General features: G+C 42.2%; 1 protein-coding gene across 1 annotated transcript in view; it reads right to left on the reverse strand.

Annotated features, from left to right (window-relative positions):
- Vopp1 (VOPP1 WW domain binding protein) overlaps positions 1-17,672 on the reverse strand; it is a 71,654-nt gene that overhangs the window by 3,964 nt on the left and 50,018 nt on the right. Inside the window, exon 4 of the mRNA XM_057792209.1 lies at positions 5,535-5,671. Coding sequence (XP_057648192.1) covers positions 5,535-5,671 — 137 coding nt within the window. The remainder of the gene's footprint in view (positions 1-5,534; positions 5,672-17,672) is intronic.

Here is a 17,672-nt window from a genome sequence, read left to right on the forward strand (position 1 = left end):
GTGGGTACATCAGGGAAGCAGGTTACAGCCAGACAGATGGACATTTGCAACACCATTCTTCACCTTGCCACTGGTGGAAAAAGGGGTTTTGCTAATGCATTCCAAAGGTTTGTATCTGTTTATCAGGATGCTGGGTCTGATGCAGAGCTGGGCAATGAATGGCTATGAAGGGAGCCAAGATGTCACAAAGAAGCTGTAGTTGGGCTATGAGCAGCAGTGGACTCTCCACTGTCATTTCCGGTTATCAGCCCGTGTGAACGGCTTCATCCCAGGGGTTCTCTTTACCAAGGATAAAGATGAAGAACTGTTTAGGAAATTTAGTCTGTCTTTTAGCACAGACTTTGATCAACTCCAAAAAAAGAATATAAGAGAAATTAATATATCGCCTCAATTACAAAAATGCACAGTTTGAGAACTAATAAAATAGGTTCATCTATTTCAAAATAGTTAATGTTCTGATATAAACCTAGGATCTAACCCCTATGTTTAAAGCAATAAGATGCTCTTGAAGGAATTGCGTTACCTTTTTTTTAAACTTATTTATTTATTTATTTATTTATTTATTTATTTATTTAAGATTTCTGCCTCCTCCCCACCACCACCTCCCATTTCCCTCCCCCTCCCCCAATCAAGTCCCCCTCCCTCGTCAGTCCGAAGAGCAATCAGGGTTCCCTGCCCTGTGGGAAGTCCAAGGACCACCCACCTCCATCCTGGTCTAGTAAGGTGAGCATCTCTTAATAATATTTTGTGATAAACTTAATCATCATTCTTGTTGACTTTTCAATGTATTGAAAAATCTCAAAGCTTTAATGTACCTTTGGTCAAATATTCTCCCCTACTATATATAAACACATATACATAATTGGCTGAACTTGTTCAGATGGAAAAAGTTTCCCACGTGTACACAGTGCATTGTTTACTCCCACTCAGCCCTCTCCCAACTCCCTATCACATCTGCTACCCTTCTGCCTACACGTCCCCATTCTACATTCATACCATTGTTTTGCAGTCCTCTTATTTTAACTAGGTCTATCTGTGACCACAGACATTGAATTCTTTGAAGTCTTTCAATTCCTTGGTGACATTTACTCTTTTGTTGTTGTTGTTGTTATTGTTTGCCTAATGTCACTCTCAGTATGTTGTCATTGGTATATAGGAAATCAATGACTTTTATGTGTTAACTCTGTATCCTGCCACTTCACTGAAAGTGTTTGTCATCTACCTAGATATCACATCATCTATGACAATGCCAATAGGCCAATCTGATGGAGACAATGCTTCATTTGAGGGTTGCTTTGCCCAGGTAGGCAAAAACAGCCACCACAGTGATCAGGAGCATGCTATGCGTGCATGAAGTTGAGAGAAGAGCATATCATGTCACATGCGGTGACAAAGGAGCACTTCACGGGCTTGTCCAGGAGAGTGTACCATGTATAAACGGAGATTTTAGATGGAGGACATAAGCTTTTCTAGCGGAATGGTTTTTTTTTTTTTAAATATTTATTTATTTATTCTGTATAAAGTATTCTGTCTGTGTGTGTGCCTGAAGGCCAGAAAAGGGCACCAGACCCCATTACAGATGGTTGTGAGCCACCATGTGGTTGCTGGGAATTGAACTCAGGACCTTTGGAAGAGCAGGCAGTGCTCTTAACCTCTGAGCCATCTCTCCAGCCCCCTAGCGGAATGTTTTTTAACCAATGCATATAAGGTAGGAAGACAGTATCCTGGCAGATCTGAAGAAAGCAAAAGGCAAGTGTAGTGTAGGTGTGGAATGAACCAGAAGAGAAGCTGTAACAAAGATCAGAGTCAACCAGGCAACTAGAGCAAGGGGAAAGTGAGAGACAGAAGGTCTGTGCGGACCACAGAAAGGATTTCCACCCGAGGAAAATGGGAAATATTTAGAAAACAGAGAGCACAAGTTCTCACTTCTGTTTAGGCTAAGGCTGCTTTGTTAGAAATTGACAGAAGCAAGAGGAATTGAATACCAAAAGACAAGGTCAGTTAGGAAACGCTAGTGTCCATCTGAACAAAAAATGGGGAAGATGGGAGAGCACCATGCCATTTTATAAAAAAAGACGCTAGCATTCCTGAATGCAGGAGTACCTTCAAACCAATCTCCTATGACACACAGGATGCCTGTATTTATTCCTCCAGCCCTAACTATCACCTCCAAAGCAGCCTTGTGTCCTTTCACTTTGACTTGGAGGATAATTTAACTGTCAAAGCAGCACTCTTGGTGTTCATTTTGTAGTGGTTTTTATTAGTTAGCGAGACACCTAACCACAACTGTGGGATGACATACTTACAGAACTGAGACATCAAAATTGTCAGCAAACTCTGAATGCAATCACCATAAATGTATGACTTAAAGGAATGAAATCTCATCTCTCAAAGAGACTAAGTACCACAACTAACTACTTCATTTAAAAAGGTGACATTAGAGGAAATGATTTTTATGTAAATGACAGTAATACCACAGATTATATTAATGACTATTCTCCTCACCATTAGCAGCAGAGCCATCCTACAAAAGATTCACACACTTCCTTCTTTACCAAGTGCTTCTTTAGGTTGTTTTCTCATACAATTGTATTATTATTATTATTATTATTATTATTATTATTATTATTATTATTATATTTGTAGTAGTAGTAATAGTAGTAGTATCAACAGCATTCTGCAAATCTCTAGTCAACCTCAAACTTGCTAAGTAGTCAATAGTGCCCTTAAAACTTCTGACCCTTCTGCCTCCACCTCTTGAGCATTAGAATTAGATCCAGAAGCCCCCATGTGTGGTATTGTGTGGGGCTGGGGACAGAGTCCAGGGCTTTGTGAATATTGGTTAAATAAGGTAACTGAGACACATGCCTAGCCTCTCCTCATAAACTGCGTGGTGAGCCTTGTTTCTGACTGTGGACTTTAGTGTTGCTATATAAATTCCACAAGGAACAGGCACGGTTTATCTTTGATGTTTATGATCTAGAGTATCTCCCTCACGGTCAGTCTCTAGTTCACTAACCTCTATGGGATTTCTGGTCTTACTGAACCCAAACTCCTTTTCCCCTTCAGACATATTCCTCAACCGTGGCCCAAGTTTTATAATTTCTCCCAGTGGCTCTTTATGTTTCTAAGGGGTCAGGGCACAAGGCTGCAAGTGGTTGGTTAATGTTTTCTGAGTAAGCAAATGAATGGATGAAGCTGGTCTTTCTTTCCTGACTTGAGGCCATAAGGATGTGGACCCAGATAGCAACAAGACCATGGGATTTGATGAGGTCAGACTTTCTCTTTCTTCTATGCAGAGACGAAAACATGGACTTCTTTCCTTCATGTAATTTCATTTTTTAGGCAAGGTACTGACAAGCCAAAGGAACAGTGACTCACCCTATGGCTCATGGGCTTCAGGGTTCCATATCTCATTCAGCATCTTTTTTTATTCTCAGAACTTCAACTACTCAACCCTCCTCTCTTGTCTTCTGTTGTGTATTCTCAATAAACCCCAGACTTTCAAGTGAAAACATTTTGGTTCCCCCAGTTTCAAAAGGAGCTTTGCCTCTGAACTTTCATCTCCACAACTACTTTACCTATATATTCTGATTAGCTCAGAGTCCTGCTCAGCCCATGCAAAAGCCCCAGAACTATAATGCTAAACCATCCTTCTCACCGCCAATCAGCAGCACCTCCTCACTGTGTGCCTCGTCAATGGTGCTGGACATGGATGCTGGTCCTAACAGTACTGTGAGCTCCCTCTCACACCAGCCTATAGAGTGCTGCCCTTTCCTGCTTCCAGGGAATGAATTTTCCGCTGTTTCTTCTTCATTACCAAGCATAGCTTACAAGATGTCTTGGTGTATTCCTGAAATCAAAGCACTAGACAGGCTGGGGCAAGAAGATATAAAGTCTCAAGATAGCCTCGACCACACACTGTTAAAGGCCAGCCTGGGCTACAGGGTGAGACACTGTCTCTAAAAGCCAAGGGCTGGGACTATAGCTCGGAGGGAGAGTAGTACTTGTGTCAACCATGGTCGAGCATACACATTGGTTCACTAAAATCCAGTTTCTGTCCTTCAGACTACCAATAAGAAAAAAGTGGAATCCCACACCAAGTGTAGAAAGTCCTTGCATACATCTCAGCATTGATTAGGCCTCTTCTGTGTGCCACCCGGCTCGACTAAGTTTACATTCTTGAAAAAGGAATTTGGGACAACTAGCAACTCACTGTAGAGACCTACGGACCTAAACCAATGTCTTCCGCAGCTGAGATCCTTTAACTCCAGTGGGGTCTGCAACACTGGTGGTTATAGGGTAAATAAGGGCACTTGTGTTTCTGAATGCTTCTGGGTACCACTTAGAGCACGGATAGAATGGTATCAAACCTCAGCACCCTCACTATGCCTCTTAGCCCCACGATAACAACTCTGAGCTAAGATGTATGATACCAGTCCTTAGCCCTTGACATCCTCACACTGGCAGACTAACCAATGGTCTTTTTTATGTTTTCACAGGTATTTTACTCTTTTTTTTAAAACTCAGTGTCCCTCCTGATATAGACTGTTATATCTACTGTGGTTAACAGTGACTATTTGAAACTCTGTGGGCATCTTAAAGAGGCTGATGAAATGTCACTTCCACTTAGTGTGCTCCACTAATCTTGTCTCCAACCCACTCACCTACCTGCAGGGGGGGAAGAATGGACACACTCTTCCCAAAGCCTCCAGGTAGAAGCCATGACTGGAGCAGGGCAATGTGAACACAATCAAGACAGTGGCCCCAACTTCATCAAACATAAAATCTTTCGTTCAGAGCAAGGATGAGCAGTGCCTGTCTACTCTAGCTGCTGGGGCCTTGCAACTCTCCATTTTCCGAAGGTTCCATCCAAGGCAGGGGACCTCAGAGGCACTGTCAAAACCCATATACCAGCTGGTACCTTGAGGGGAGGCAACACCAACTACCATAGGATGAGGAAGATTTACACATTTAAGGCAAAAGTGTCCTGTAACAACTAAGAAATAGCTAATTCTCTTTGATCTTAAAATATTACTCGAGGTAATATGCTCTACAAGGCCAGTAGTGACTTCTATAAAAATGTCTACTGCTGCACTACTTATGAATATTCAAATAGGTACACAATGCATACTTACTGAGTAAATTTTTAAGATGCAAAACAAACAAAAAAAACCAACAAAATCATAAGCAATCATAAAAACACCAAATAAATTGTCATTTAATAACATACTCCAGATGAATTAAGAATGGTAGGGTCATTATTGTTTATACATAAAAGTGTATATATTAAACAGCTTTTTAAAGGAAAAAGCATCTATGCATATATGAACCGTGTATCACTCACACAGGGGACATCAACAATAATATAAAAACATGAGCTGATAGGCACAGAATATATTGCATTGCTACCAGCAGAAATAGTCAATAAAACTTGTCATTAGAATTTAATGACCAGTCTGATTTATCTCTTTAAGCACACTCTGGGCATTATAAATAGCAGAAGAGGACACACAAAGATGAGGCAGGCTGACCTGGAGCAGGGTTTGGTGGCTGCCTGGTGTAGGACACATTGAATGTGGGTTCCTCGATGAGTGGTGGTGGATACATGCGCCGGCGGATGAAGAAACCAGCTCCACAACAGAAGAGCACACCCATCATCAACAGGAACCTGCAGAGATCAAGACACAAGGCCAGAGTTCAAGACACAGGCTGAGGCCAGGCTCTAGAATGGTAACAAAAATGCCAGATGATTCCCAGTTGTTCTTGTAATACTACTCCAAAGTGGCAAAGCAGAGAGATCCATCAAGCTGTGGGAAGCCTCCAGCCATGAAGGCATATGACTAGTCTTGGTCCTTCCCAAGTGTTTCACTGTGGGACATTCCTCCTATGGATGATATCAGCAAAATACTTGCCCTGCATTTTATCAAATGAGATTCCCTCCTCTCTGATGACTCTAGCTTGTGTCAAGTTGACGCAAACAAGCCAGTCCACTAACTATACATAATCATCTGTGGGGTGTGCTGGTTGGTTTTTGCCAATTCGACACAAACATATCTGGGAAGGTGGAATATTAAATGAGAAAATATCTCCATGAGACTCCCCATAGGCAAGTGTGTGTGGGGGGGCATTTTCTTGATTGACTGATGTGGGAGGGCCAAACTCACTATGAGCATCCCTGGGTAGGTGGACCTGGGATATAGAAGAAAGCAGGCTGAGAAAGTCATGAGGAGCAAGCCCTTAAGCAGTGTCCCTGGGCAGCTTCTGCTTCAGTTCCGGCCCTTACTTCCCTCAGTGACAGAACTTGACCTGAGAGTTGTGAGATGAAATACATCCCTTCCTTCCTCCTCGAGTTGCTTTAGGCACGGTGTTTTATCACAGTAGTAGAAACCCTACCAAAGACAGTCAGTGAGTCCCTTCCCCACACCTTGATGGATTTAATTTTTAGTAGAAGAGAAACCAAAAGGCAAATGCACAAACTATTTATTCCTAACAAGTAAGTGATAAGAAAGAAAAATGAAGGCTGGAAGAACAGACCTGTGTGAAATATTATCTATCAAAACTCATCACTATAGTTCGAGTGTGTAATTCAGTGCACTGGGAGGCATACTCAAAGATATTATTGCACATAAGAATGGACAAATACTCTCCTCCAGCCATATTTGAGCTATGTTCTAAATGAGAAGGCAGTGCCTTGAGGAGGAGCAGGAAGTCTGGTGAGAAGAATGACATGTGTAACGAGGCCTAGAGCAGGGAAAGCTCAGGGGAGAGATGCAAGAGTTGGCTCTGGCGGGACGTGGGAAGTAGATTCCGAGGTCTAGAAAAGTAAAGAACCTCATCAGCAAGGATGCTGGAATCACACAAGGGACAGCATCTGTCTGTTCTGTCTCCAGCTTCCCTTCTCCCTCTCTCTTTCCCTCTTTTTCTCTCCCCAACTCTCTGTCTTTCTCTCCTCCCTCTCCCACTCTCTTTTTCCTCTCCCACTCGTGCTCTATCTCTATCAGTATAGTCCTATATCCCCAGACCCTTGTTTTTCACTACATTTTTCACTCTCAGGTAAGGTCTCATTAAACTGCTTGAATGTACTCTACAGTCCATGCAGGTTTTGAACATGTAATTTTCCTGCCTTAGCCTCCCAGGCAGCTGAGATTACAGGGCAGTACCATTAAGCCTAGCTGGACTTGCCTCTGTAGGTTTATCATCTTACCTTTAATGTGAAGTCCTACAAACATATCTGAGAACAGTGACTCAAAGCCTAGAGTATACAGGGATGTACACAGCGACTCACTGCTGGCCATTCCAATGGATCTGGCTCTCTGGCTTGCAGATAAGTCATTTGAGGTCTTCACTATGATACAAGGTCAAGATGTTGATTATACTGCCAAATGGAACTTTTTTTTTTCTCCTAGATGAAAAATGACACTGTACCTCACACTTCAGAAGCAAGGACAACACAGAGTCACTTGACAGACCAGCTGTGTCTTTGGTATTACATGTAATTGATCTGTTCCTCATTGAAATATTAGCCTGAGGACTTATTTCTAATAGGGGGAGGGGGGCTGACAAAGGCCAGGAAAGTGAACTTCAAGTTAGCTGGGTGAGAGTTGTGGCAATTAATGAGAAACGTTGTTTTCAAAGGATTATATCCACAGGCAGGGTGCCCACTGTAGTCTGTTGTACAGCATAGTTGGGAAGCTTCCTAAGAGTTGGTTAAAAGGCGAAGTTGTTCTCATTTTCTAAAGTCAGAAGTAATCCAGTTTCTGTAATTTAGTTTGCCTTTTTAATTCTTTTAACATGGAAGTTTCCCAGCCTGCAATCTCCTGGTGAGGGGCACCAATAACACAAGACCCTGTTGCCTGGATCCATTCCAGGAGCGGTATTGGAACCTCCAGTGGCAGGCTCATCCACATAGCTATCCCTGCCCGTCTTTCCCATTTTGCAACATGTGCTTTACAATGCTAATGAGGGGTACAAACAGCCGCCATTCTAAAACTGGATAATTTCATTCAAACCTCAGCTTTGTTTCTACAGCTGGCAGGGCCTCTTAAAAGCATTCTCCTCCCAACAGCAGTAAAGAAGCAGAGGCCAAGAACCTGGACAACAAAGAGGACCCTAAGAAAGACATACACACTCTACATAGGAAGGAGAAAGAGACAAGATCTCCTGAGTAAATTGGGAGTGAGGAGGTGATGGAGGTGGGTCATCTTTCTATCTGTTGTTTCATTGGTTAAGTAATGAAACTGCCTTGGCCCATTTGATAGGCCAACCCTTAGGTGGGCAGAGTAGACAGAACAGAATGCTGGGAGAAAGAAGCCGAGTCAGTGAATCGCCATGATTCTCCCACTTCAGACAGACGCAGGTTAAGATCTTTCCTGGTAAGCCAGCTCGTGGTGCTACACAGAATATTAGAAATGGGTTAGATCAATATGTAAGAGCTAGCCAATAAGAGGCTGGAACTAATGGGCCAGGTAGTGTTTAAAAGAATACAGTTTCCGTGTAATTATTTCGGGTATAAAGCTAGCCGTGCGGGCGGCCGGGTGCCAGGAACGTAGCCCGCCGCTCTTATTACAACATGGCGGGTCACAGGAAAGTGTAGAAGGGGAGAGGGGAGGAAGGGAGGTGAGCAGAGAAAAATGTATACAGCAATAAAAACAATAAAAAAGAAGCAAAAAAAAAAAAAAAGAAAAGAAAAGAAATGAACGAAAAGCAGCCGCAGAGGTCAGCTGGGGACACAGAGCTGATAGCACTGGCTTTTTCTCTCTCAGCCCCAGACCTCTTCTCTACAAAACACTTACCTCATCATGTTGGGAACAGCCTCACCAAAAGAGCTGCTCAAAACCTTTGCAGCGTTTCCCCGAATTCCTGGCATTAGAAGTTTTGTGGAGGCTGGACAGATGGCTCAGCGGTTAGGAGCACTGATTACTCTTCCAGAGGACCTGGGTTCAATACCCAGCATCCACATGGCAGCTCACAACTGTCTATAACTCCAGGGTCCATCACTCTCATGCAGACATACATATAGGAAAAACACCAATGCACATAAAACAAAAATAAATAAAAAAGATTTGTGCACTGTCTGCAGAGTACTCCCATATAATGGCCTACTTGTTACTGAAGGGTTAATGACATAAAAGCCTCAGGTAAATGGAGCAAGTCCAGACAGTAAAGCCGACTTGACTGATAACACCTGTGGGCTGTTGGGATCCAATGAGCTCCTGATAAGGAGATCAATGTACCTGCATCTGCTGCTGTCTACCACTGTGAGGCTGCAGAGGAACTGACCTGAAGATGTAATATACCACCCCTGTTCCCCCACGCACACAAAAGCCCCCTGTGCATGCACACAGTTGGAATGATGCAGGTCTAGAAGCTAATTACTTTATCTTGGACTAGCTTTAGCTCCTAAATAGCCATGCCTTTCCCACCTCTGTGTCAGGACTAACACCCTGTGACTAATAGAGAAAAACTGTTTGGAATCTATCAAATTATCAGCCTCCTCCTAGCTTCCAGGAACCCAAAAGCTAAGAATGTCATCAGATAGGCATCTAATGCCTGCAGAAAAGCTTTTTCTATCCTGCTGTAAGGATCTCTCTGATGTACCCACCAATGTATTTTAAAATTGTCAGGACTTGCGACTGTCTTTATTCTGTAAAACTATAAGACTTCATGAGACTGCTTCCTATCCCCATCCTGAAACAGGAGAGTCTTAGAGTCCATTCCAGAGGGCTCGGCCTTCAGCATCAGGGAGCCTCCCCCTACCCCCCCCCCAGCCCCCCTACTCCCGCTCCGATGATCTCTTACTGAAAGCAGAACATATAGCTTTGCTGAGGCTTTGTCTTAAGCTCTATTCTTGATCCTCTGAAACTGCCCACACTACAAGGAAAGCATCGTCTGACGCGGGCTGAGCCCTTTGGAATGGACGCTAGAGTCTCTCATGTTCTGTTCTGCTAAGTAACTTTCTTGCTCTATTTCTAAAACTAGTATGATTTTATCATCATCCACTTTACATCAACAACCCTCAGTTTATGCTCCACAGATTTTAGCAGCCCAGGCATGGGTGTTCTGAAATAGCTTAAGAAATGTCAGGTGGTCCCTTGGAAGTCACATTTGCCTGAAAACAAATGTCTTCTCACAAAACACTAGAAGGGCACTCCTTCCCTGCTGAGAAAGTGTCCTGGTACATAAAAACAGCTTGGTCCCTCTGGAGGAAAGGTCTTGTGTGACATTTTACAACATCAACGGTCACACTGTAAATACCCCTTAGCCTACACCAGGTGAGATGTGGCTACAGCCTTTTGACTTTAAAAAACGCTACCCTCGTTTGTCTCTGCACCAAGTGTCTAAGGCCTGAGAGTAGTCCTAGCAGGCTAGAGAACTCATGATTCTCTCAATAGGCTTAATAAAGCATGACGATCTCTAACTTCCTCACATTATTTCATTTGAAGCCCCAGTGAGCTCTCCCACACCAACACAGGACCTAACCTCACTGGGCCTTTCTGGCTAAGGAGAGGTTGGGCTGCATATGAGGATTCCTTGACAAACATTCCAGAGTCACTGAAACCAGAAAGGTCTGGAAAGGCTGCTGTGTTCCCAGACAAGATGGATGAGTCCTTCTGATACTCTTAGGAGATAAATTGGCATACTGAATTCAGTTAAAAAGTTTGTGCCTTGCATAGACCTCTTAGAGGAGCCTTCTTAGGGAGAAGAAGGATTGGCCTCTGAGGACTCATGGGGCAGGCCTCTTGGGGCATCATTTTTTGCTATTTTGAGGAAGATATGCCCCTTTGAGAAGCCTTAAAGTTTCTGAAGAAAACTTGTACTGAGGATCCGTCCCTTGTCGTCCTGTGCTATGCTGGAATACCAACAGTAGAGGGCTTGGTTTTCTGATTCCACCTCTCATGAGAGTTCTGGTTTGGTTTCAGTCTGCATGAATGACCAGCCAACTATATACATGACTCGGCAGACACAGGGCAAGCTCTGTGGGGAGAGTTATTTTGCTGGTTTGTTATGGGTGTTTCTGTCTTATTTTGTGCCCCCTCTCTTGGTTCTGAGAGAGAGGTGGACCGTACTCATTTTGGCTTCGTGATGGCTTCTCTTGGCTGCTCTGAGCACACTTCACTCTTGCTCTTTTGAGTCACAGGGTCACTGCAGCTTGGGTGCCTGGAGCATTCTTTACAGTCTCTGTCCTTCCAGTTGCCAGTATTTGTTACTTGTTCTGTGCATCCTCTCTTGTTATCTGTGGTCTTCCCAGCTACATACCCTTTCCTCCAGGTCGGGGAATCTCCAAGCATACCAAACAGTTCCTGGAGTCACCTGCCTGGGAACCTTTCTTACTCCCGAGTCAGGACATGTGATGGGTCTTACATGGAGTTGAGATGTCTATTTTTTATTGCTATTGCCTTTGCGTTTATCTTTCTAATAAATTTCAACAAGCCACTTACTTTCCTTCTAATACGGGGACCACCCAATCCAAGATATCACCCCTTCAATGTGTACTCAAGAGATTTGAGGAGGATTGTGGCATTTCACTCTTCAAGGGAAAGCTGCACATTTTTGGTGAAGCCGACTGGCCTTCTATGAAGTAGATTGAACATTAAACCTCCCAAGGGTTTTTGGTGTTGGCTGCTGGTACAGACGCTGGGAGACTGTGACTTTGAGAAAGCCTTCCCGTCCAAACACCCTGTTGGGACTCCAGCACTTCCACCAGTTTTTATGCCTTGGACTATTTTCACCAGCGCCTTAAGATTGGAATCCAAGGTGTAGCTCAACCCACTAATTCGTACAAAATCAGTGAGGCTATATAGGGGCTGGATGAGTCTTCCCAGGTGTTCCTCAAGGAATTACACGAATCATTCAAATTTACATCAATTTTGACATCAATTAGCTTCAGAAAACGCTAGGTATTAAATATGGCTTTTGGAATTCAATCTGCTCATAAACAAACAAAACTCTAGAAACCAGAGGGTTCTGCTGGTATAAACAGCTCCCAGCTTACTGAGGTGGCTCAGGAAGTCTTCACTAACAAAGATACAGAGAAACAAAAACCTGGGGAGGATGGGGAAGTCTGCTCTGGAAAGGACCAAATGAATATTCAAACTGTCCCAAAGCCAAGCAAGCACTAATCCTCCCTACCATGATGGATATGGACAATGAATAAGAATGAAGGAGGCTGGGTTTCTACCTTCCTAAGCTTCCAAGAGCCTTTGGTTACTCAATCAGTAGGAAACTACACAATGTGTTTCTAGTAGAACTGGGGCAGAGGTTTCTGTTCAATCAATCAAACAAACAAACAAACAAACAAACAAACAAACAAACGGGATCACTTCCAAATGAAAAAGAGCTAGTTCAGGAGCCACTACCACAGTTAAGGATGGTTCACCTGGGTCACAAACTCCTTGTGGTGGTCGCAGATTGCCCCTTTTGCCTTCTAAGCAGAGATCTTTGAAAATTAGGCACCACACTCATCTTACTCCCCAGGACACTAAAATGCCCTCTGTGCCTGTCCACAGCCTACTTAACTGCTCTTCTGTCTGAAGACCATGTCCCCCACGTGGTCATGCCTCCCAAACAATTCTTCCTCTGCTTCTCCCTCACTCTCAGAGTCCTACCCCCCCTCTTCTCATCCTTGTCACTCAGCTCCCACTTAAAATCTCACTCAGAGCCTGGAAATTAGTCAACTTCCATCTTCCTTCTCTCAAAGGGCTCCCCCGGTCCATAGGGAGTGAGCCATAGAGGCTTGCTAATGGAACCCTGTAAGATAACTCAGCTGCAACAGGAGGGCAAATAGCACAGGGTGAGTGGTGGCTGCAAGAGCAAGGGAGCAGGGGCTGCTATGCAGACACGAGCAAAGCAGCCCCTCCCATTTCCTTAGCCCAGCCAAGACCCCTGGCATCCTGGTAGCCTTGCCAGCCTGGGAATCCAGGACCCTACCTCAGAATGACCACAAAGTAGAAGGCAAGTTTGAGTGTGGGGATGCCCCTTAGCTGTGTGGCTCAGGACAGACTGGAGGTCAGCTTTGTATTAGGTCCTAATGCCTGCCATTTCTACTGTGTCTCTAACTCTGCTTCTTCTGACTGAGATAGGATATTCTTCCTGTTCTTGGGACTCCTTTGCCTGAAGCCTGTGGTCTACCTTTGCCTCTAACCCAGAGTCTGCGTACTCTTGCTTTTATTTGTACTTTTCAGTTTTAAAGACACAGACATCAAGAGGGGGCGGGGAAGGGGAGAGGGGAAACAACCTGATGTCAGAAGTTTTGAGTTCCCTTGTCTAATTTTCACTTTCTGTTTACTGCTCTCTAGTTTATCATACTCACATTATTCTGCAACCTGATGTCTTTATAAGAAAAAAATACTTATTAAGCTTTTCAAGTTGTTTGCCTGCACCTGTAGACACACACAAACTGGTTAAGGATCTGGGTTAATCCATGATTATCATCACAGGAAGTAGAGATGCAGGACAAGGAGCTGAGAGCTTTCCATCCTGACCCACAGGCAGAGAGACACTGAGTTTGGTCAGGGCTTCTGAAATCTCACCCCCAGTGACACACTTCCTCTAACAAGGCCACACCTGCTAGTCCTTTCCAAATGGTTACAACAACTAGGGATTGAGCATTTAAATACACGAACCAATGGGGGCCATTCTCATTCAAACCACCACAAACACTCCGTGTCTGAAACCTCTCAATGATAGTTCCAGCTGTGGCCGAGTACCCAGAGATTGGGCTTGTTAAATGTTATTACTCCTTTAAGAAAGGAGGCGACAGACAAGTACTGGGCCCTCATCTGAGTATCCAGTCAACTCCTCGCTCCTGCCAGCTGGTTAAATACAATCAGAGTTTAACTGTATTTGACATCAAAGTTGGAGAAACGAGGGCATACAGGCTAAAAACTAAGAATGGGAGGAGGGTCCATCAGTGCAGCAAGGAAAAAGCTGTTATATATGTTGTGTAAAGACCCCAATGAAATTAGATATTGCCTAGTAAGCCCCCTTAGGAAAAAGTTCTTACAACAAATGGTAATGGCTAGCTGTAATTCCAGATGCCTCTTGAATACACACACCCTTCTTCGTTCTAATTTACAAAAATGTTCCCCCATTCAAGCTCATGTGTATCTTTAAAGTTTTTGCTGAAATTTAAATTTTCTTCCTCTCAGGATCTGTAAGACCATTGCGGGGTGGAGGGGAAAATTGAAAAAAAAAAAAAAAAACAAAAACCAAAAAAACAAAAACCAAAAAATAAAACTATAAAATTCCAATCAGAAAAATAGCTCAAAACTTACAATAGAAAAGGTTGCTAGTTAGCTGTCTGTATACAGGCAATCTCAGTTTGCTACAGTATGCCATGTATATAATCCGAATCCAACTATTGTTTAGAGAAATAAAATTTAAAAATAGATACAAAAAGTCTTATAAATTATGAAGCTATTTTTTTGGTTAAAAAAGGTTAAAATATTGTAGGTAAGGATAGATTTTTTTACGATAAAATAATTTTTATGTATGTTTGATGACTGAGATTTACAAATTCCTAAGTTGATAATGGTCTATTCATGTTAGCAAAAAAAATTAGATAAAGATGTATGCCTAATCATGTATATCTTTGCTAACTTTGTTAAGTTTAACTATTAGAGAGACTGAACACATCAAAAAACTACAGTAAAAATTAATTATACACCTTTTATTCTTATGTCTTTTTATGAGAATTGATCTTACTCTTCTTTCCTGTAACATATATAATTATATATGATAAAACGAGCTACTTAATAGAAAAGATTCTTCAAATTAATTTAGAGTTTATAAAATTGCACTATAGAAGTATCAAATGAGGTCCCCAGTTTCCCCAATGACTGTTTTTACAGTTTAAAATGTATTTTGGTACTAAAAGGGCTTCAGTTCAAAACTGTAATTTACAGGATTAAAATCTTAACAGATAAAATTACAAAATCTTGCCAGTCTATTGTAAACTGTTCCAACAAAGATAACTAAGACATAAATGTTAATTATTAGCCACCTTATAGCTGATCAAATGTCTGCTTTTTATTTTTTATTGTTTTTATTGAGCTATATGTTTTTTCTGCTTCCCTCCCTTCCTCCCCACTCCTCTTCTACCTTGGCCCAAGGTACCCATGCTCCCAATTTACTGAGGAGATCTTTTCTTTTTCTACTTCCCATGTAGATTAGATCCATGTATGTCTCTCTTAGGGTCCTCTTTGTTGTCTAGGTTCTCTGGGGTTGTGAATTGTAGGCTGGTTTTTCTTTGTTTTATGTCTAAAAGCCACTTATGAGTGAGTACCAATGATGTTTGTTTTTCTGGGTCTGGGTTACGTCACTCAATATGATGTTTTCTAGATCCATCCATTTGCCCATAAATTTCAAGATGTCATTATTTTTTTTCCACTGTGTAGTACTCCATTGTGTAAATATACCACATATTCTTTATCCATTCTTCAGTTGAGGAACATTTAGGTTGTTTTCAAGTTCTGGCTATAACAAATAATGTTACTATGAACCTAGTTGAGCACATGTCCTTGTGGAATAATTGAGCATCCTTTGGGTATGTATCTAAAAGTTGTATTGCTGGGTCTTAAGGTAGGTTCTTTCCTAATTTTCTGAGAAATTGCCATACTGATTTCCAAAGTGGCTATACAAGTTTGCACTCCCACCAGCAATGCAGGAGTCTTCCCTTTAACTCACATCCTCTCCAGCATAAGCTGTCATCAGAGTTTTTGATCTTGACCAGGCGTAAGATGGAATCTCAGAATTGTTTTAATTTGCATTTCTCTGATGACTAAAGATGTTGAGCATTTCCTTAAGAGTCTTTCAGTCATTTTAGATTCATCAGTTGAGAGTTCTCTATTTAGGTCTGTACCCCACTTTTTATTGGATTATTTGTTCTTTTGATGACCAATTCCTTGAGTTCTTTGTTTATTTTGAAGATCAATCCTCTGTCTGATGTGGAATTGGTGACGATCTTTTCCCATGACCAAATGTCTTTAATGTGTCCAAAATTTGTTTGTAGTCATGCTCAGCCCAAATCTAACTCGTTTACAGTGACAGATGAGAGGGAGAAACCAATGTACCTCCACTATACAGTCTTCTGTAAATGCTGTCAAAGCTAAGCCTAACTCAAGTTACTCAAAACAAGTTTAAAATAAGATTTCTTTAATATAAAATAATATTCAAAACCAGGTGTATATTTTTAAAAAGCTGTTTATAGAAAATTGAATGCTTTAGTAATGTAGGTTAAATTTACAATACACTTACATGACAAGACATCCCCATGTTCAAGTAGTGCCCTTTCCCTTGAATGGACACAGACCCCATCAGAGTAAATTTCATCATTACAGGATGAGAATGCATGGGAAAACAAAACTTGCTGCTCTTGGTGTGTAGGCCAGAACAAGGAACACCTCCTCCTTATCTACAAGGAAGATGAATTTCTTCTCATGTCTTAAATGACAGGGGATAAATTCTCTATTTCAGTGGATCTTAGTGTTTGCACCCATATCCTAAATATTTGAAGCAACAGAGAGGCAAATAGCAATTAGTCTGTCCATGATGTCTCCTGAATTGACATGAGGCTGCTGCAAACGGGGGAACCTTGTACCCTAGCCTACCACCTGACTCAATGAGACCTGCATACTACTTCAGTTGGCTATGACCATTACCTTGACTTTGTCTTAGCAAAAACTAATCCCCAGGGCTACGAGGTAATTACTTGATGTATAGGAAGAGCCCCCAAAAAAGTTTTAGATAAGGTAAGATAGAGCCTCTGCCACAGGGCCTGCCAGGCTGAACTATGGGAACTCATTTAAACACTAAGTTGCAGATACCATGCCCGAGGAGAAGACCTGGTCTGTGACAGTCCACCTTGACAGCCTGAGTCACCTTCTAGAGACTACAGGGACAGCTTCTCCAACGCTGCTGCCATTGGAAGCCAACAGGTCTCTATGAGGCAGAAGCTTGAGGAACTCAACAGGGGACATTTGGAGATGGACATCACTATGACCTATCGTCCCTTCAGACTCATGGCAGTATTAGTCACAAAATTTCCTATAGGACTAGTCACAGAGGTTCCCTAGGAATGGGGTCTGACACAAAATTTTAAAAACTACTACATTTGTTTGTAGAAAAGGAGAAAAGATCAAATCCATGCTTGTTCAATTAAAGCAAGCTGTATTTAGGGGTGAACCTGGGATTGGACAGCTGGCTTTCTAACCCTAAGTTGGGATTTGAGAGAGCTGTCCCTGATGGCCTTTTGAAGTCTCTTTTATAGGAGACTTGCACAGGGGCAAGAGTTGGCTGTTATACATTGTTAGAAAGATACAATGAAAAGGAAGGAATAAGGGTAATGACATCTTGTGAGTGGGTTGTAAGCAGTTTATATCAGAGCTAAGGAACAGGAGCTTATTCCTGACTACAAATAGAAACCTTAATTCACAAGGACTTAACACAGGACAAACAGGAACTTAAATAACTACAAACAGAAACCTTAGCTTGCAAGGACTTAAGAGAAACAGAAGCTTATTCTTAACGTCTTAGCTGCAAACAGAACCCTTAACCATCACGGTATATTGTTCCTGTTTCAGTTTCCCTTTAACTCACGAGGTATTTTATTCCTGTTTTGGTCTCCCACATGATCATAAGCAAACCAAACAGACGAGTTCAAGAAATGATCA

Source organism: Chionomys nivalis, chromosome 1 (genome assembly GCF_950005125.1).
Source record: "Chionomys nivalis chromosome 1, mChiNiv1.1, whole genome shotgun sequence".
Taxonomy (NCBI): domain Eukaryota; kingdom Metazoa; phylum Chordata; class Mammalia; order Rodentia; family Cricetidae; genus Chionomys; species Chionomys nivalis.